The sequence below is a fragment of the Panthera tigris genome, chromosome B4, assembly GCF_018350195.1.
Source record: "Panthera tigris isolate Pti1 chromosome B4, P.tigris_Pti1_mat1.1, whole genome shotgun sequence".
NCBI lineage: Eukaryota > Metazoa > Chordata > Mammalia > Carnivora > Felidae > Panthera > Panthera tigris.
The window spans coordinates 56,336,002-56,357,027 of record NC_056666.1 but is presented as its reverse complement, the minus strand read 5'-3'; the positions used below and the strand labels follow the sequence as shown (position 1 = coordinate 56,357,027).

General features: G+C 35.1%; 1 protein-coding gene across 20 annotated transcripts in view; it reads left to right on the top strand.

Moving 5' to 3' along the window:
- The window catches only part of SOX5 (SRY-box transcription factor 5), a 930,253-nt gene that overhangs the window by 873,572 nt on the left and 35,655 nt on the right, over positions 1 to 21,026 (top strand). For all 20 annotated transcript variants that reach the window (XM_042991948.1, XM_042991946.1, XM_042991954.1 and 17 more), the window contains one exon: positions 16,795 to 16,972. In XM_042991948.1, coding sequence (XP_042847882.1) covers positions 16,795 to 16,972 — 178 coding nt within the window. The remainder of the gene's footprint in view (positions 1 to 16,794; positions 16,973 to 21,026) is intronic.

Genomic DNA, 21,026 nt, shown 5'->3' with positions numbered 1-21,026 from the left:
TCCATAATATGCATTCAATAAATGTTTACTAGATTACATGTTTATATTCTACAACTCAATCTTAATAATATGAATTTAAACTGTACTTATCACTATTTGTGATGTAATTTCACTATATGTTTATTTTTGCAGTTAAATTATTAATGCCACATGATCTAAGACAATGTGTTTGTGTAAGTGATTTTTTTAAGTCAGTAATATGTTTTTAGTTATTGTCAGGTGAACTTTTGGGCCTTTAGTGTAACCATATTATTTTCTAGAATTCTGAGCATATAAAATAAAATATTGGAATTTAATGAAACAAAAAGAAATAGAAACATTTTGAAATATTCTTTCAAAATGTACTTGAATCCTATTTTTAAAAAAACAAGATCGACTTAAAACACAGTTAATAAAATATGATTTCATTTACAGGAGTTATCTTCTACTAGAAAAAAGAGGAATGTCTTCCTTTGAGGGAAAAAAAAAACAAAAAAAAACAAACAAAAACCATTTTCCAAGCAATAGAAATAGACTTTACAGTTGCCACCAAAGCTAGGTGTTTCTTCCCTGGTTTATATAATCTTTTTAAAAAACTACATAATGACCATGTTATTCATAAATGAGGTTTCTAGAGTCACCATCAGGTATCACTTTTAGAAAGAACATTTTCTGAGTTTTACTCAGTAAACTTTTTGAGCACCTATAATATGGTGGACACTATGGTAGAACCAAAAAAGAACAATAATTAACACCCTGTACAGTGTAATGGGGAAGATGGACAAACTGACAATTAAAATACTATGGGCTAAACACTGGTCAAAGAACAATATGGAGGCAAGGGAAAAAGTTCCTAATACAACCTGGGGAGAAACAGGGGAATGAGGAAGGACTTCCAGAAGATGTGCCATTTAGAAGGTTTTTGAAGGAAGTGAAAACAGCCTGTGCAAACACATGTGGGAATGAAAGAACAGACTGTTGGGTTTCATCTGAATTATAAAGAAAGAAATAAGGTGGTCTGTAATGCATGTCTAGAACATTGGGAGTAGAGTTAAGAATAAGGATGAAAGAAAAGTGTCTACAGGATGAAGGCTAACCTTCTTGTCATTCTGTGACCTAGCCCCACCCACCACACTAGCCTGATTGGTTACTTGTGCCTTTCTCTTGATCCCAAGTTTTGTGTTCCATATGGAGTTACTCTCTCCTATATCATCTTGTTTTACCTCTTTTTGCTTATGTTTGCTCCACTCTAGCTCTCTGGGGTGCTTTTTTTCCTCTTCATTACGTTTTTTCCTTTTGCCTTGCACCAACTTATGAGATCTATCTTAGTTATCACCTCTCTGTAGAATTGGCTGTTCCATCATATATGACTCCACTGCACAGATACATACTCCTTGTGTTGTACCCCAGCACCCTTACAACACTTGATTGCCATTGTCTTCCCTTGTATGAGTCCGAGCCTTTCAGCATAGGGATTATTTCTTACTTATTTTTAGCACCGAGCATAATATTTGACATGTAACTATTACTCTAGTTCTGTTAAAGAATAATCAAACAAATAAGCGAAACATCTGTGGAAGCAAACCAAGATATTATGTTCAGACATGTGACTGAGTTTGGGGCGCCTTAGGTGGAAGTATCAAAGGTCAGTGGCTTGCATCACTGGAGGATAATCTCAATGCAGCATGAGAAGCATAACTACTATTGTCTGCAGTTGAAGCAGGCATAATTTACCACCCCTTTACTATGGTCTGGATGAAGCACTCCCCATATACTTCTTTCTGCCCTGATTCTCATTGTCAAATTTGCTTTGTCAAGTATCTTAAAATTGGAAAAAGTTACCTTAAAAAACTCAACAGTATTCTGGCCAGCTATAAATTAATTAATTGGAATTCTGGTTTCTATGTTAGCAGCATGAGTTGGTTTAGTATGAATACATCTTCAGGTGAATGGTCTCCCTTACAGATGCTGAAGAATTAAGTGGATCCTGAAATAAAAGGCACAGGCTTATACGAATACTGGCTAGTTTTGTTATATTGTTTAATGGAAAGTTCAAATCAAATTTTAGGCAAGAAAATTATTTTGTCTTTCTCTCTTATATTTGTAAGTTCATTATTCTTTGCTTCTCTTTTTGCCAATCTAGCTTAAATATGGCAAAGAAATATTCCGTCTATACATGCTCATGTATTAGTTTATATTCTACATGTATAAACATATGTATGTGTGTATATATGTATTTCATCCCTTATTACAAGAATCAAGAATGCAGATTCATTTTATTTGGCAATCTAATGACCCAAAGCAACATTTAAAATAAGGTCAAATATAAAATAAATGCACTCAATCCTTCTCCTTAGTTCAGTCTAGAAGATATGACCAAAACTCTTATGTAATGATATCATTACAGTTGCTATATAAAATCTTTTATGCCATCCAGACTGTGAAATGTATTATTCTTTTAATGTTATGGGTTGGGAAAAATTAAACATGCGGCATTACAGCTGAGTTTCACTACACATTAATTATTTTAATTGCCTATTTCTTAAATGAATATCTGATAAATCAATCTTGCAATTCTTCATGCTTCATGACATGCTTAACTCAATACAGACACTTAAGGATCATTATGCTGTGAGAGCTTTAATACAAATTTGAGATCATTATAATTAAAATCAGACTCTTACCTGATGCTCAATTCTAAGCCTTTTCGTCTTTATTGAATTTTCTTTGCCCTATACCTTGAATTTCATATTTTAACATGAATACGCAGAATATATAATCAAGCTAAGCATCTTCAATACATCGGAAAGAAATATTTTGTCTCCTGAGCACAACATAAAAAACTGGCCTTAACTGACATTCTATATAAGTAGTTATCACCCCTTCAAATTCTTTAAAGACATCAGTTCCCTCCTGGTCACTGCTGTGGAGACAAGAATGCCTTAATGACTCTATTGAGGTTATCATTAAAATAAAAGGAGCTTTTCAGACATCAGCTATCAATCACTATAAAATGGCCTGTGGGTAACCTTTGACACAACTCATTTGAAATAAACCTGGAATGGATTCATAGCCTTTGGTCAAGCCAGTAGGTGGCCTAAAGGTCTTTTCTACCCTCTCTTTCATTTCTTGCAATATTAGTTTCTCTGTAAATGACTGGACAGCATTTGAATGTAGGTAAATGGCAGTGTGTTTTATATTGAAACAAAATAGGTTTATTCAAATAATAGTGTTGAGGATACTTATGCATTTACTTAAAAAATGTTCTCTTTAATTTTATACTTTAAATATATGAATACATGTAGAATTTACTTGTAGCTAGCTTCTTTGGTAAAATATTTCATGATTTGGTATTATAAACAGTTTTCAAGGGTTCAGACTAATATTACCCAAATTGAGTTCTACATGATCCCTATAATAATGGGATATAACAATTTTCTTTGAAATGAAGAAGAAATTACAAGATTTCAGTTGTTAGTCTGATTATTTCTGAGAAATTATTGCTTAACAATCCTTTTCCCTGTTGACATTTAGATGGAACGTTGCTAGGCTTACATTGCAGAGACTTGGATTCAAGTCCCAAGCTTACTAAAGTTAGGACCATAGGCAAATTTTTAAATATCTCTAATGTCAGCTTCCTTATCTGTGAAGTGGGATTGATGATATCTCACATTCTTGCTGTGATAATAAAATAAGACAGGGACACCTGGGTGGCTCATCCCGTTGAGTGTCCTACTCTTGATTTCAGCTCAGGTCATGATCCCAGAATCCTGGGATCGAGCCCCGCATTGAGCTTCGTGCTGAGTGTTGAGCCTGCTTAAGATTCTCTCTCTGTCTCTGTCTCTCTCTGTGTGTCTTTCTCTCTCTCTCCCTGTCTCTCTCTCTCCCTCTGCCCCTCTCCCCCACTCGTGCTCTCTCTCTCTCAAATAAATTTTGAAAGTAAATAAATTACATCTTTAAAAAAATAAAATAAGGCAAAATGTGTGAGGGTGCTTTGTAACTAGTAAAGCTATTTAGATGTCAGGGAGTAAGTGAACAGTATTAGAAAATCAGCATTAAGATGAACAGATATAAAAATATTCAAATTATTTTTTAAATATTAATATTTAGTTTACTAAACTTATTTGATGTAATTTTATGTTTTGTAATATTTAACTGACTCCCTCCAAATATTAATGTAACAAATAGTGTACAGGGCTGTAAGCATTTATTACTTCTTGAGAAACTAGCTCTCTTCATGACAAAACCAGCATTTCTTTTGGAGTAGATTTCTTTTTCCCAGGTAAAAGTTTCATAATTTCTGTATTCAATTAGACATATACTATGCCTTTTCTTTATTCATTCTCTGGTAAGTTAATTATGAGAGAAGGAGAAAGGAAAAACACTTTAAGTTGATCATATTTATAAAATCATTATTTTTGATTATTATTTAGGGGAAGGGAAAATAATCTTTATTTCTAGTAAAAATCACCTAATCCCAAATAGTAAGTTTTATAGGACTAATATTCCAAGAGCTCATGCCCTTGATACCTTTTTGTATTTTTAGAAAAGCTGATGTGAGGATCCATGGAATAAGGGTATTATAACCTTATAAAAACTTCTGAAAATTGCATTTAAATTAAACATCTAAGATTTAAAATCCAAATCCCAGTTCTAGACTACTAGAATATAAATTCCTTCTCTCCATGACTAGCACTGTTGGGAATAATGCTTAAATGATACTCTGGAACAAATTAAAAAATAAACCTACCACATGAGAGAGGGGGAAAAAAAAAAGACCAGAGCAAATGGGACAACTCTTCTAATTCTATATATTAAAGAAAATTGCCAGTACTGCCCTTAATCTGAAGGGTGAGAATCAGTCTGGTTTAAAGCAAGTGGGAGTTGGGGTGCCTGGGTGGCTCAGTCGGTTAAGCGTCTGACTTCAGTTCAGGTCATGATCTCGTGGCTTGTGAGTTCGAGCCCCACATTGGGCTCTGTGCTGACAGCTCAGAGACTGGAGTCTGCTTCGGATTCTGTGTCTCCCTCTCTCTCTGTCCCTCCCCTGCTCATGCTCTGTCTCTCTCTGTCTGAAAAATAAATAAAAAACATTTAAAAATTTTTTAAAAAATAATAGAGCAAGTGGGAGCAAAAGAAGTGAGTTTTACATTTAAATTTTATTTTTGCCTATCTTTGGACTTTTTACCCTTTGTCTTCAATGACTGCCTCTCTTTCCTGTCCGCAGTGAATGGAGTAGAAGGAATTGTGGTTTAGATGTAGTGACCTAGTAAAGTTTCAAGAGAAATTAATAGGAAGCCTGACACTAAAGAGTGCCTGACAATGGCTGTGTTAGCTAACATCTCTAACTAGAAAGCAGTGCGTCCCAAAGATGTCAAACCTTCAACTCTAGGGGAAGGCAAGAAAAAAAGGGAACAAAACTCTAAAGACTAGGAAGAACTATGAAATTCAAGTAGTGAGAAGAGTTCATTTGGAGGAATACATTATGGTAGTGCCTAGGTTTCTATTCTTCCCTAGCCACAGTGACATTTACATTGTATAGTAGACGTAAAGAAGTTTTAAAACACTTTATGAAAAAACAATAATGGAAAACAATTTATCAAGGGTTTGTCATTGATTAATCTTGACTATCTGTGTAATTAAGATTTAGTAGTTAATGTTTAGTATTTTTTCTATTCAAGGCCATATGTGGGTGATAAAAACAGTATACTAATGCCTGCCCTCAAAGTTGTGTGGTAAAGAATGAGTACTCAGATCATCAGAAACATTCCTTTAAAGAGTAAAACCCTCTTAATCTATTTGAATTCTGATTTTTTTGCAATCAACAATTCAAGAAAACAACTAATGCAATAAAACAGAATACAGTGGTTTGTTAGTAATAATAGGGTGCTGTCTTAGTCTTCCCTTTCGCATTTTGTGTCTCACTCGCCTTCAAATCCATTACACACACACATGCATGCACACACACACACACACACACACACACATATATCCATCCTGCCCCAAGGTTCTATGCCCTATACAATTTTGCCCTTACTCAAGTCTCCCAGATGCACACAATATACCGGTTAACTGTCACAACTGCCATTAATCACTAAATACTAATAGTGGGCCCATCAGTCTACTGGGGACTTGTGCCCATTAGAAACTGTACATGCATATAGGTGGGCAATGGAAATGAGATTTTAGATTTAATTAAATGAGAGTTAGTATTAAGTGATTTATGTATGATTATGCCTGCTATTTCTTCTCTCCCTTTCTCCCAGGTTGGCCATCTAAAGATGGTTTATCTGCTTATAACCAGACCAAACTCTTCCTAGGATCTGTAAAAACTTAAATCCCTAAAGGAACCATAGATATATTTTTTTTAATTTTTAAAAAATTTTTAATGTTTTTATTTTTGAGAGAAAAGCAGAGACAGAGAGAGTGTGAGCAGGAGAGGGAGAGAGAGGGAGATACAGAATCTGAAGCACGCTCCAGGCTCTGAGCTGTCAGCACAGAACCTGACACAGGGCTCAAACTTGTGAACCGGGAAACCAAAGTCAGACGCTTAACCGACTGAGCCACCCAGACACCCCAAGAACCATAGATATTCTTGAAAATAAGTTTTTTTAGCCCTTTAAGAGTCTTCCAAAGTATTTAATTCTATTTGTTTTATTTATTTATTTATTTTCACGAGTGTTTTTCCCCTGTGAACAATAGGCTTCCAAATGGGACAGTGGGACAGAGAGTTAATACTCATTTGTATTGGTATTGTTTATACTGTTCTGCTGTCTTTTTGATAATTCCTTTTGTAGATTCAGGCAGAGAGGTTGGTGTGCTCATTTTGTACGTTCACGTAGAGGTGCCATCCCAAAACACATGGCTTCTATTTTCTTAGAGTTTATTTTGTAAAGCTGTATTGCTCCAAGAGCTCATGCTTGTGTGTGTGTGTGTGTGTGTGTGTGTGTGTATGAATCCATTCCATCATTTGATAATTTTGTAGTTCTTGATTAATGCTTTTTCACATATCTTCAAGTGACACTAACAGGAAAGTAACAATGACAAATGCTTTTTAATTATGAATTTAAGGACTGATCAGGTGGTGCCAAGAAAACATTATGTTCTTTCTACACATGGAGTGACCAACTCTTTAATTTCTGTAAAGCATTTTATAAAAGCTTTTGGAGGTTTGCATTTAGAGGTTAATAAGAAGAACTGGTATGATTATTAACATCAAGTCTTAACTGCTTTATGCTTTCTTTTAGCCTCTTGGTAGAAGAACTATTAATCATTTTAGAAGATAATAGCAATCTTCCAGATATAATGAGCACCAGAGGACAAAATAACCATTATTATTGGGAATTTGAAGTTGTCTAGGGACCAGAGGTTAAACAAAGTTGAATCTGAAACACCGTACATTTTATACTGGCTCCTGTTATGAATGTTCTCATCAAATATTATTGTTGACACTTGTCTTCCTTCTGTTCTTCCTCTTTTCAAATACACAATGCATTTGAAAAATTTACTCTGCAGAATTTCTGTGAGTGAGTTTTCATTTGGTATTTTGAGCTAAAAGTCTTCTCATAGAATATTCTTGTAAGTAAATGTATAGAAACTATATTTATACAGTATAATTTTAACACATTTTGAAAATAAAAAGTAGAAGTTAGATAGATAATGTAAAATTGACGTATCAGGGCACCTGGGTGGCTCAGTTGGTTAAGCATCCAACCTCAGCGCAGGTCATGACCTCATGGTTCGTGAGCTCAAGCCCCATGTTGGACTCTGTGTTGACAGCTCAGAGCCTGGAGCCTGCTTCAGATTCTGTGTCTCCCTCTCTCTCTCTCTGTCCCTCTCCAGCTTGTGCTCTGTCTCTCTCTCAAAAAATAAACATTAAAAAAAGTTGAAAATACCATTAAAAAATTAAAGTTTCAAAAGCCAAGTTAGAAATGTTAAAAAGAAGGGAGAGGAGATACTAAGGGAGATAGAAAGAAAAAGTAAAAAGAATTACATGTAGGTGTGCAAAGCAAATGAGTAAAACTGAGGGAGATTCATGAAATATATTCATATATTATGGTTGAAGAAGGAGAAACAAGTGTTTTTCCAGGAGTCAAAATTAAATCATGGTAAAAAAAGGGTTTGGAATAATGAAAGAACATCACATGTTTCGGTTATACTTCCTTCATTGAGGATGTATTAGCTATCACTGCCTAACAAAATACTACAAAATTTAGTGACTTTAAACAATAAAACACTTTCTCCAGACAATTGCTGTAGGTCGGGAATCTTGGGAGCAGCTTACCTGGATGGATCTGGCTAAGAGTCTCTCATGTGGTCGCAATCAAGTTGTCACTTGGGGTTGCAGTCCCACGAAAGTTTAACTGGTATTGGTACATCCACTTCCAAAGTGGCTCAGTGCACGTGCCTAACAAGTTACATCCTGTTGGCAAGAGGCCTGAGTTCCTTGCCAAGTGGACCTCTCTATGGCTATTTGAGTGTCCTCATGACAAGGCAGGTGGCTCCCCTCCCTCTCCAGGCATGACGTTCTCCCCCAGGAAATATTTGGCAGTGTCTGGAGATAGCTTTCATTGCTGAAACCTGGGCTGGAGTGTGCTACAAGCATCTACTGGGGCTAGGGATACAGCTAAACATCCTACAGGACACAGGACAGTCACTCACAACAAAATTGTTAAGCCAAAATGTCAATAGTGCTGAGACTGAGAAACCATACCTGAAAGCGAGTGATCCAAGAAAGAGAAAGGTAGAAGCTGCAATGTCTTTTATGACTTACTACCAGGAGTCAAACTGTCATTTCTGCAAAACTCTATTGGTTATATAGGTCAGTCCTATTTATTGTGGAGGGGGGAGGGACGAGAATACACAGGGACATAAATCCCAGGAGGCAGGAATTATTGGGGGGCGATCTTGGAGGCTGGCTACCACAGAAGAACTTTGTGTGTAGAAACAATGGCATTATTTGTCTTAGGTATTTCAAAGCACTTTTTAAATTAAAAAATGGATAGGAAATGGTATTGAGATTCCAGAAGCCGCACTCTTTATTCTTTGCTCTATTTGTGTTCAAATATATATACGTGTGTGTTTGTGGGTGTACAGTTTAGAGGTATTGTCATTGAAATAAAAAAAACAAGGGAAATCTTCTACCAAAACGTTAATGGAGAAGGAACAGAGAGCATGATAAACAACAAATGAAATGATGAAAACTATGTGAATACCCATAAGTTAATTAAAGGCCAAGAATTTAAATGTAAAAACAATATAAAATTACCACAATGAAGCATATGTCCCCCAACTACACCAGAGGCACCCACGTTTAAAAGAAGCAGGTATATATTAGGCAAAAGTGTAAAATGGCAAAATGAGGAAGCTAAATGAAAAGTTAGAATACATTACCCTCAGCTAAATCACTTAAGACTTGGATTTAAAGGACAGTCAAGTCTAAGAGTAGCTTTAACATAGAAAAAACACACCTATCAAAGAATTCCTGGAGCTCTATCTGCCTGGTTAACAAGGCATCTTGCAATTTGTATGATCAAAAGCAAGCATCTGTTTATGAAAGGGGCCTCAGGACCCTGTGTTCTAAGATGACAGACTTGATTTTTAGGTACCGAGAACCTACTAGTGAAGTGTGGAGTTGGAGTAGCCACATGAGTAGGATCCCTAATTCTTTAGTGGCTAAGAAAATAATGTAAGATGTTCAGTTAGTTTTATCTTGTGTTACTTTGCTTGACTGTTGCACATCAATGCAAACCTTTTTTCTGATCTATGTTCGTGAAGGAAAGGTCAGGGACACTACAGTCTTTTCGGAGATCCTCATGGTATTTCTGTTCTGTTCTGTTTTGTTTTGTTTTTCTCTCTAGTAAACCTCTACTGAACTGCACAAAGAGATGCCTTATTTGGGTGGAAAAGGTGAAGGAGGGCTCCTGCAGTGACCATTAGGACTAGACAATAGATGCAAAGCTGAGCTAGGCGAGAGAGATGAAACCCCAGAGCGCCCTTTATGCGATTCAACCTGTAGTGTAACTTCCCTACTTAACTTAATACGATTATTTAATCAGAGAGGATAATAGCAACCGGGTGATTAATTTTGCAACATGTTTCATGAATGCCTTTACTCTTTCCCATATGTTATTATTGCTACTTACTTCACATGAATATTTGTGATAAATATGGGGAAAATCACAGTTTTCAAATAGCACAGAGGAAGGAGCCTGAAATTCTGTATTTTTTTACTCAGTCATTATATGGCTATTAAGGAATCAAGTCATACTTACAAATGAAAGAATATATTAAATACATAGACAAACTGTCCTTAAATAATTCAGTTTAAATAAAATACAATACATACATCCACATACATCTTCACTGCAGACTTAAATATAAAGTGAATACATTTTTTCCTTCTTTATTACTTGCCACACAAAAACACAGCTTCAAAGCCACAAGCCTAGATGTCAAGTGATTTGCATTTTTCTAATGCCCAACATATAACAGCAAGTAATAAATAGTTGAAATTTCATTCAATAAAGAATGAATGAATGGATGGATGGATGATTGAATAAATTTAGATGTTCTTCCCATTGCCATTAGAATGCTATAAATTTGTGAACTACCAAATAAATATTTGCTTTTTGATAATTACTTTAGGTAAATATTTAAAGAAAAATTTTTGTTATAAAAATTGCCAATGAAAAATTTTGATAAAGGTATAAATAAAGGTGAAATTTTTATTCTGGAGGGTATAATCATCTGTTCATCCTTAGTGGTGCACCTTATGGTCCAAGGACCTCCTTCATGTGGGTATATTCTACATCGTGAAGGACAAGGATACAAATAGGAAAAAAGGAGTAGATTTCTTTAGGTGATGAGGGTTTTGGGGTGATGGTGGGGTTCAGAGCCAATGGCCAAGAAAGAATTCTTGTGGTGCAAAAAGGTGATTTTTATTAAAGCACGGGGACAGGACTCATGGGCAGAAAGGGCTGCACTGGGGTTGTGAAGAGTGACTGATTATATACCTTCAGGTTGGGAAGGGGTTAGGAACAGTGTAAGTCTCTAAGGAATTTTGAAAGCAAGGTTTCCAGGACCTTGAAGGCTAGCTGCTGTTAGGAAAACACCATTTATTTCTGTTTAGTAATGCCTCAGTCATGAGACCCTTCAGATATATATCAGGGGCCATATGCTTGGAGTATAATTGCCAACATATACGTGGGAGTTAAAGTTGGTTTGCGGGGCGCCTGGGTGACTGGGTTGGTTAAGTGTCCGACTTCAACTCAGATCATGATCTTATGGTTCATGAGTTCGAGCCCCACATAGGGCTCTGTGTTGACAGCTCAGAGCCTGCTGCAGATTCCGTGTCTCCCTCTCTCTCTGCCCCTCCCTTCCTCATGCTCTGTCTCCCTTTCTTTCAAAAATAAATAAGCCTTAAAATTAAAAAAAAAGATAAAGGAGGTTTGCAAAGGAATGTTTATGTGTTTCAGAAGACTCACAGGATCCTGGCGGTTGGGGGGGGGGGGGGGGTCAGGATAATGTTAAGCCAAGATCCCCTTTTGTCCCTAGCAAAGTGTCATCATCAAGGCAGCTGATCTCCTAGAGGAAGATCACTCTGCCTGTGTCAAGGACTTGTCAATGGGCTGTAGGCAGTAAGGGAATTTAGTTTTTCATTTGCCTTTATTTCCCACATCACTGTGACAAGCACTTAAACTCCCTTACATCTTGATGAGGGTGATATTAGGGCTCCAAGAAACAGTCTATAGGTTTCTGGAGATTAGGCTATGGATAAGATTGACTTTTTCTTGCAGTTTACTAAGTTATCCATAAAGTGAAGGAGACTCCTGTCCTGCATGACTATGGTCTCTATCAGTCAACTATTTGTTTTCTTTCCTTTTCCCTTGGGCAGCCAGGAGTGTCCAAGGAATATCACACATACCGCCCTTTGATTTTTATGAGCAATTTGGTCTTTGCACATTAAAAATTAAGAGTATTATACAATTATGTTAGAGTAGCATGTTTTTCCTAAAATAAACATATTATTTGAAAATCATCTGAGTAAATTATATTTTAACTTTATATAGTTATTTCACTGTTTTTGTTAAGTGTGTGGAATGATTCTGCATTCATGATAAAACTTCTATTTCTCCAGTGCACCTGAGACTGTTGATATTTATGTCAAATAATTTTCTTTACCCAAATTTATTATTTATCTGTGTGGGGTATTTATTTTCACTGCCAAGATACAAATTCATCAGAACCTCCACAATATTTCTGCTACTGGGACCATAAGTTGATATTAAGTGAAATGTTTGCTTTTAGACAAGTTGTAGTAGCTATAAGTAAGCAGAACATGCCTGAACAGTATGCTTGTTTAGATTATAATTGTTTTGCTTTCTATCCCAGACAACTAAGATTAGACAACACTTTATTAAGAGAAGTTATAATCATAAATAGGTTCCAAAAGCTTGTATTTATATGTGTGAAATGTTATTCCATTACACATTATTGAATTACTGTATTTTCTGATATACTGTACATGGGCCCTTGGTATTTTCTCAAAAAAATAATCTAATTTGATAACTCTTTAGAATTACCAAAAGACAGTTTTGATGTTGTGTACTATGGAGATCAGACAAGCACAAAAAATCACCAAAATAAGTCAAATGTTGTCTTAACGTTGAAGTTAGTACATAAATAGCAAATGTGTGTATGACTTCATCTTGTTACATGTGTATTGATGTTTGTGTGGTTCACTATGTGAAGAATTATATGGTTAAGTCTGAATACCAGAATTTGTATTCCATCAATGTCTTTTTAAATTTAAGATTAAATTTGTTACATAAATAGAAAGAATATTGTATGTTGAGTCCAAAAACGTGGGTTTCTTTAGATCTCTGAGTTTTAGTTTCCTCTCTGAGATTATTAATTAATTACTTCATAGTATTGAAGATTAAATAAATGATTTGAAATATTTATAGTGAATTCTATACATGTAAGTAATAGCCTGTTAGTTAAAACTTGCTTACCTTAGTTTACGCATTTACCTCAGCTTAAATGTTCACCTTATATTTATATTTGGTTAGCATATCAACTTTGTAACTACTCAACAGATACATAAGATTCTTCTTAACTATCATTTTGGGTTTAAATTAGCTAATTAGGAAATATGCTATTTTAAAAAATTTCAATTGGCAGCATCATTGAATGATTGGACAAGTAATTAAAAAGAAATTGCTCTCCTTATTGCTTTATGGTGTACTTCATACAAATGGTATTTTTCCACTGCTTTATTGACCTTGAAAATTGCTTATATTCTTTTATATAAGAAAATATTTTTTGACAATTTTAAAATGAATGCTTTATTTGTACGAGTAGGGTTTGATCGTGCTAAGCTTGCAAATTTCTCCTACATAAGATATTGCAAATAAAAAACAAAGTAGGAAACTATTTAGAAAAAAAACCTTACCTTTGGCATTTATTGCGCACATTCATAATTATGAGAATGCAGGTCATAAATAAATGGTCCACTTTCATTTTATAGTTAGGGTTTTAAAATTTTCATCTTGTCAAATGAAAAATAATTAATAGAAAATGGGAAAGTACTGTAATTTTTGTATTCGTCATGAATAACAGGTATTTGGTGTAGTAGCTCAGTAGTAAATTATTAGAAGAACCAAATTGTGAAATAATATCATATAATGGGTCAAAATTATTTATATAGTTACCAGTATAAGAATCAAGCATGTGGGTTCTTATTAGTATACCATTAGCCTGGTCACACAATGAAAGAGAATGAAAGGGCAATTTTGAATGACATTTCTATCAACTTGGGAACTGTCAACCTCTATTATGTCCTTGGGGCTTTGCACTTTTTGGCTTTCAGACATCTGTGCTGCCCTGAATGGAGGAGAATATTAAGAGTTCCAGTGGGTCTCTTGCTCTAATAAATGCTTTGGGTAGTCATTTTTCAGAATGTGCACATAATAGTTCTTAGTGCTTACAGCTAAGCATATGACATTTCATATGCTTCCTATCATCAGCACCTACATCTGCATCATCTTCGTCAAGACCCTCATTCCCCCTACACACATACTCATGCTCTATTTCCTCTTGCTCATAAATCTCTTCTGTTGCAACTCTGGGAATATATTCCTTCCTCTTTTTTTTTCTGCACTGTCAAGTGAAACAACCACCTTAATTTCTCCAAGCATCCCCTCAAAAACTTTTGCAAGAGTTGTAAATACTGCCCAGGGAAGTTTTCAGGCTGTCATAACAAAAGCTGGTAGCTTCACACAGAAAGTAGTAAGTAGGTACATTTGATAGAGGAAAAAGTGTTTAGAATATTTACGGCTGCATGGGTAACAGTCACTAAAGCACCTATCTGACAGGATACTCAGGCTGAATTAATGAGAAGAGAATCTGGATTCTAATTTTGATTGGTCTACTGAATGTCAGTAGCATTTAGTTTATTATGCATATGAATGTTTTCATTTATTATTAGTAGTAGTATATGTTATGCTTTGATAAAATTTTAAAGATTGGGATTACTATATATTTTGTTAATGTTACATCATTACATTGAGGAAGCTTTTAAAAGGGTTTTGAAGCTTAATAATTTTTTTCAAAAATTACCTCCCTTTGTATTGTATATGGTGGTGGCTTTCACATGTTAGTGTGCATCACAATCATCTGGGATTGCTCGCTTTTTTTTTAAGTTTTGATTTTGATTTTGATTTTTGAGAGAGAGAGAGATCAGCATGAGTGGGAGAAGGGCAGAGAGAGGGGCACAGAGGATCCAAAGTGGGTGCTGCGCAGATAGCAGAGAACCCAAATTGGGCTTCAACTCATGAACTGTGAGATTGTGACATGAGCCAAAGGCAGACACTTCACTGACTGAGGCACCCAGGCGCCTCTGGGAATGCTTGTTAAAATACACGTTGCTGGAACCCACCTCCAAAGTTTCCAGAAGAGAGAATTTGCTTTTCTAATAATGTCCCAGGTGGTGTTGATGGTACTGATCCAAGTATCATATTTGCAAACTATTCATCCATACTGTCGGTATAGAGAAAAAGGACACAATACTTCTGGGTTTCTGTCAACCTATATAAGGTTGACAATGTCCTATATAAGGATTATGGCTCACCAGCTCAACTGAATGTACCAGATTGAAAGATCTAGGCATAATTTTGCCCCTGCTGTTTTAAAAATGCTAAAGTAAATTTTTGTTAATCATATAGTGAACCAGTCATGGAATTAGTTTACCTTACTTCCTTCCAAGATTCTATGAATCCGTATAAATTCAGTATAATGGTCGTCAACTTATTACACATCTAATGTGATCACAGATTGCCATTTGAATTCTAGTAGATTTTCAGATAACTCTTCTTTTTTGCTGAAAGAGAAAACAGAATTTTTAAAAAAATGTTAGAGTAATTTTTCCTAGTTTTTCATGAGTTTCCTAAGTGCAGCTAACCATGGAATTTAATAACAATAAGCCACTTAAAAATACAAACTTTAGATAGATATCATATACCATTTTACCATTTTTATAAAGTGATTTGTTTCAATGGTTTTTGGTGTATATATGTATACATATGTATATATATACATATATATATGTATACATATATACATATGATTTTGTACACAGTAATATTTATTTTCATGCCATAAAATGGCACCATTTGATTCTAAGAAAAATAGATATTTATTTTCTTAACTCATGAAGGTAGAACAGTAGCTAAGTAGAAGCTAAATTTATTCTACAAGAAAAATGTAACATTGTAGATATGGTTATCAATAAAATATAAACATATAACATGATGTTTTAATTTTAGAGCACAAAAAAGGAATAAGTTTTTCAGTCTGTGATCAGAAAAGTGATGTAATATCATCTGATTCTTGTGAATGATGTGGTAGAAATTTTAATGATAATTGTATACATAAATTTTATGTATGAAATTACACAAGGACTAATATAGAAAGGTATAAAATAGAATGTAAACTATGTAAACTTGACCTATTCAAGTAGTGAACAACTGGAAATCACCATATATGCTGAATTAACCACATAAAGGTCCCCATACCACAATGTATTGATTGTGGTATACGTTGCAAAGAAAATCTGGACAACAAATCTAATTTAAAAATATAAAGTGGTTAGAACAGTGTTGCATATGAATAAATAGTACATATTGGTATAATGTTAATTATGTTTAATTTCACTTTTAGATCAAATCCAAACTGTTTCTGTGAAAACTAGGAGAAAAGATTATTTTCTAAGAAAGTTAGAAAGTTTCTTTCTTTTTTGTATTTAATTTGGAGAGTAGTTCTGATCAGACTACATACCATTTAACTCCTCCATCATGGATGTTCCAGGATCTCTGCCTAAGCACCAAGCTATAAGGGTGCTTGGGACTCAACCCCTGTTCTTCGGAGGTTGAGAAAAGCTTATCTACATCATAATTGTACATGAATTATGCATGGTCTCTCAATAAAAATGAATAGTACAAGGAATAGCTTTTTAAGAGTATTTCTTACAGGTGACATCAGTTATATACTTTCTGGATAGTTGAGTACCTGTGTACTTTCTCAAGAAAGTATAAATTTGTATAAATTTGTACTTTATATGAAAGGTTTTTCATAATATGTAGTTGGAAGTGACATTGTTGACAGCTAACCAAACACTGTGATGTTCAGGTTGAATGTTAAGATCACTAATTGGTAGAGTAATTGGATGGGAAATGACAGGCTGTATACCTGTGTTTTTCTAGGCATTTTTTGATCAGCCTTTCCTTATCACAGCTCATGTTCTAATGATCATTGCAGGATGAAGTGGCACAGCCACTGAACCTATCAGCTAAACCCAAGACCTCTGATGGCAAATCACCCACATCACCCACCTCTCCCCATATGCCAGCTCTGAGAATAAACAGTGGGGCAGGCCCCCTCAAAGCCTCTGTCCCAGCAGCATTAGCTAGTCCTTCAGCCAGAGTTAGCACAATAGGTAAGTTCCATTTCTTTGTTCTTGCTGATTTTCTGTTTATGGCAATTGAATGAAATCATCTTTTAATGGCGAATCACGCATACCCTGTGCATGGTTTTAGTTCCATAGGAGAGTTTCCATTTGATGAACCTCATAGGTCTGTTTTAAACATGCAAATGAAATTTATAACTGAAGTCCAAGTTACAATGTCCCCCTGAAAAGCTAATGGAACTGGTTATGTTTGTTGATGTAACAGATGTTCTTAAGCTTTAAAAAAAAAAAAAAAAAAGAGGCCTAAGTGACTTAATCACAGAAAGCAATGTTTCCAGAATGTTGTTGTTAGGTGACTTGCCTTTTCCATCACTGAAATGTGTTTCCATTTTTTTTGTGATGTGTACAAACTGTACATAATGATGAAATACATTCCACTTAGATCAGCAGTCACCCATCAGGATATGACATTTGTTCATTTCCATACTGCTTGAGTATTATTTGAACATACCAAAGTATTATAAAAAGTAGAGAGCTTCATTTCTCCATAATTGGCATTTTGGTAGAGTAATAAGTAAATACTAAAAACTGCTTCTATAAGCTGACTTTAAAAATTCCAATAATTTTTACTATAGTAACACATAAATTAGACTGTATATACTTACTTCAATCCACATTTATTGATGTTTATCATTTGCATACAGTTATAAGGAGAGTAGTACAGACAAGCCTTCGAGGAGCTCAGGGTTTTTAAATTTTATTTTACTTATTTATTTTAATATTTATTTTTGAGAGAGAGAAACACAGAGCATGAGTGGGGGAGGGGCAGAGAGCAAGAGGGAGACACAGAATCTGAAGCAGGCTCCAGGCTCTGAGCTGTCAGCACAGAGCCCAACACGGGGCTTGAACTCACAGACCATGAGATCATGACCTGAGCCGAAGTCAGACGTTCAACTGATTGAGCCACCCAGGCGCCCCAGAGGAGCTTAGGGTTTAATTAAGGGAAAAGTCATCCATGTCATAACCATAGAGAGTGCTATTTGAGAACATAGATACAACTTTGTAATCAACGAGGAGTATTGGATTCTATCTGGGAAGGATCAAGGAAGGCTAAGTTGGGAATAGCCTAATTCAAGTGGAGTCCTGAGGAAGAGAGATATCTGTAGACATTTTAGCTTTTAAGAGAAAACCCAGAGTAAAATAGCATATTTTTGAGAAATGCACTGATTTGGCGAGAGTATGGAATGAGTGTGTAGTGGAAAGTGATCAGGGCTAAAACCGAAAAGAGCAGATGGAATCTGACTGAATGCTATCCTAAGAAATTTGACTTTTTCTCCAGACAGCAATCTGATCAGAACTTTAAGAAAGAAGAGTATTGGCATCAGGAAGAGACTGGAATCAGGGAACCCATTGCTTTAGTGCGGGACAAGAGTTAGTTAGTTCCATGAAATAAAAATAAGCAATGATAAAACAAAGGAGAGAATAGATTGAGGAGATATTAGTAAAGAAGAATTGATATAACTTACCCTCAATAGAAAGTACCTGGTGTGGTTCAAGTTGAAGACAGAGGAGTCTAGGATTTTTAATTCATAAAGTAAGAATGATAATACCTCCCTTAACCATGAAAGAGAAGACTAGAGTGGAAGCTGATGAAGGGGAAGACATAAATATAAAAATTTCCTAAGTGTTAAAAGACAAGGAGCCATTTAGGTATACATATTCAGGAGGAAACTATAAATATTTCTGATATGTGAAGGGGTGCTAGCATTTTAGATGTAGAATTATATATGGTATAAGGGGATTAAGAGTACACTTACGACAATGAGCACAGCGTAATGTATAGAGTTACTAAATCATTATATTGAAACCAAGCACAGAATTATGAAATTACTGTATTGAAACTAATGTATTATAGCTATACTGGGATTAAAATAACAAAATAAAATGAAAGCACTAATTTGAAAAGATATATGCATCCCTAAAAAAGAAGTTGTTCACCAACAAAGAGTGTATATAGTAAAAAGAGAAATGGGCTAAAGAATCCTAGGTATCACCTACTGTATTAGTTATCTATTACTGAATACCAAATTAATCCAAAACTCAGCAGCTTAACATAACCAACATGCATTATCTCACAGGTTTTAGGGGTCAGAATTTGGAAGGAACTTAGCTCAGTGGTTCTGGGTTAAGGCCTCATGGTTGCAGTCAAGATGTTAGGCAGGGCGGCAATCATCTATATGGGCTTTACTAGGGATAGATGCTCCTTTGTCAAGATGTCTGACTCACATGGTTGTTGGCTGGTAGGTCCATTCTCTACCTTGTTGAGTCTTTTCAAAGGGCTGCTCATCGCATGGAAACCAACTTTCCCCAGTGTGGGTGATGGAGAACAAAGAGAAAGCCACAGTGCCTTTTAAAACCTAGTCTTGAAAGTCACACACAGTCCAGTCTATTTTATTCTTTTCACTATAGGAGAATCACAAATGCAGCCCAACTCAAGGGAAACGGTATTAAGGTCCAGCTCTGAAGGAAGCAATATCAAAGTATTGTTGGACACATTTTAAAACCATCATTCTTCTTTAGGGGGAAAACTGATAAAGAGCAAGTGAATGTCTTAGAATAAGAATAAAGATAGGAAAATGCTAGCCTAGGAAAAATGAAAGTTTCAGAAAGGAGGGGTATTTAATGGTGACCCATTTGGCAGAAAAGTTAAAAAAAACATGGAAAAGAAAAGCCTTATGATTTAGCTAGAGCTCATGGAGAGGTAATCTCTAATGGAGAAGTTTTAGGAGAATGCCTTAGGAGAATTTCAATTACAATGATTTGGAAGACAATGAGGAAAGAAAATGCAGTTGATATATAGACCAGTCTTTTTGTAATCTTGGCATTGAGAAGTGAATATTTTAAGAAGACTGAGTAGAGACAGGTTTTAAAATGGGGCAGTCGTTCATATATATATATGAAAATATATATATAAAGTCACGGGGAAGAAGAGTCAGAGAGAGATAAAGATATGAAAGAGAACACGGATGATGATGGAAGAGATCATGAGAAAGGATTAACCTTGGAAAGCAGCAAAGCCCTTCCTTTATCTGAGACTGAATGAAAGGAAGGAAAAAAGGGAAAGTTACAGAGAAGTTGTGGGATGGACAGAAAGAAGGCTGAAGGAATATATTTCAAATGCTTCAATTTCCACAGAGTAGAATTCCAGATTATTTGCCAAGAGGAAGCCAGTCTGGGGCAGTGGGGCAGCAGTGACAAGAGAAACTATGAAAACTTTAATTTTGAGAGTTTAAAAAAGGTTTGGGGTTCACATGTGCTTTTTATCATTATGAACCATTCTGTTATGGTTTAACTCAGTTACTCTGCTCAACATCTTAAATGGACTCCAAGATAAGGTTTGCTTTCATGTCCTAAGTATGTAAAAGAAAAAATATTTTATTTGGCAGGAATGATTCACTTCCATAATAGACACGATGTTTGTAAATATCACAACGCTGGTCTATGATCTACTTTTGTAATGTTGCTAGAAGTAGAATATTTAACTAACAAAATAACTAATAGATTTGCATTTTTATCATGTAAGGATTTTTTTTTTTTACTTCAGCATTCCAGGGATTAAGTGTGACCAAAAAAAGGCAAGAATGTATTCAATGACATTTATCATTTGACTTTCTCCACTACTAAAACTTCTCTTACTTTTTTCCCTTAAAAATCCTTTCACCACGTACACATCTCTCATATTTTCCAAGGATTTGAGGCCACTACGATTTACTTTTCTCTTTTCAGCAAATGCAGATGTTGAAAGCTGAACTGTAATGAGTAATAATGTCATTGGATAAAAGCTGTGAGCATTAACAGTGTTGTAAAGGTCACCCCTGAAAGAAGAATTAATGTATGATGCCATTAATAAACCAAGGAAAACTGTGAACTAAAAGTAACTGAAGTTATCGTTAATGACGTGGGCTCTTGTGACCAAATATTATCTTTCTTCTATTGGCCTTTTTCACCCATGTTGTACATATGTGTAATACTTCTAACATTTTTCAAGGCATTTTAATCTATTTCTCACTTAAGCTGATTTTAG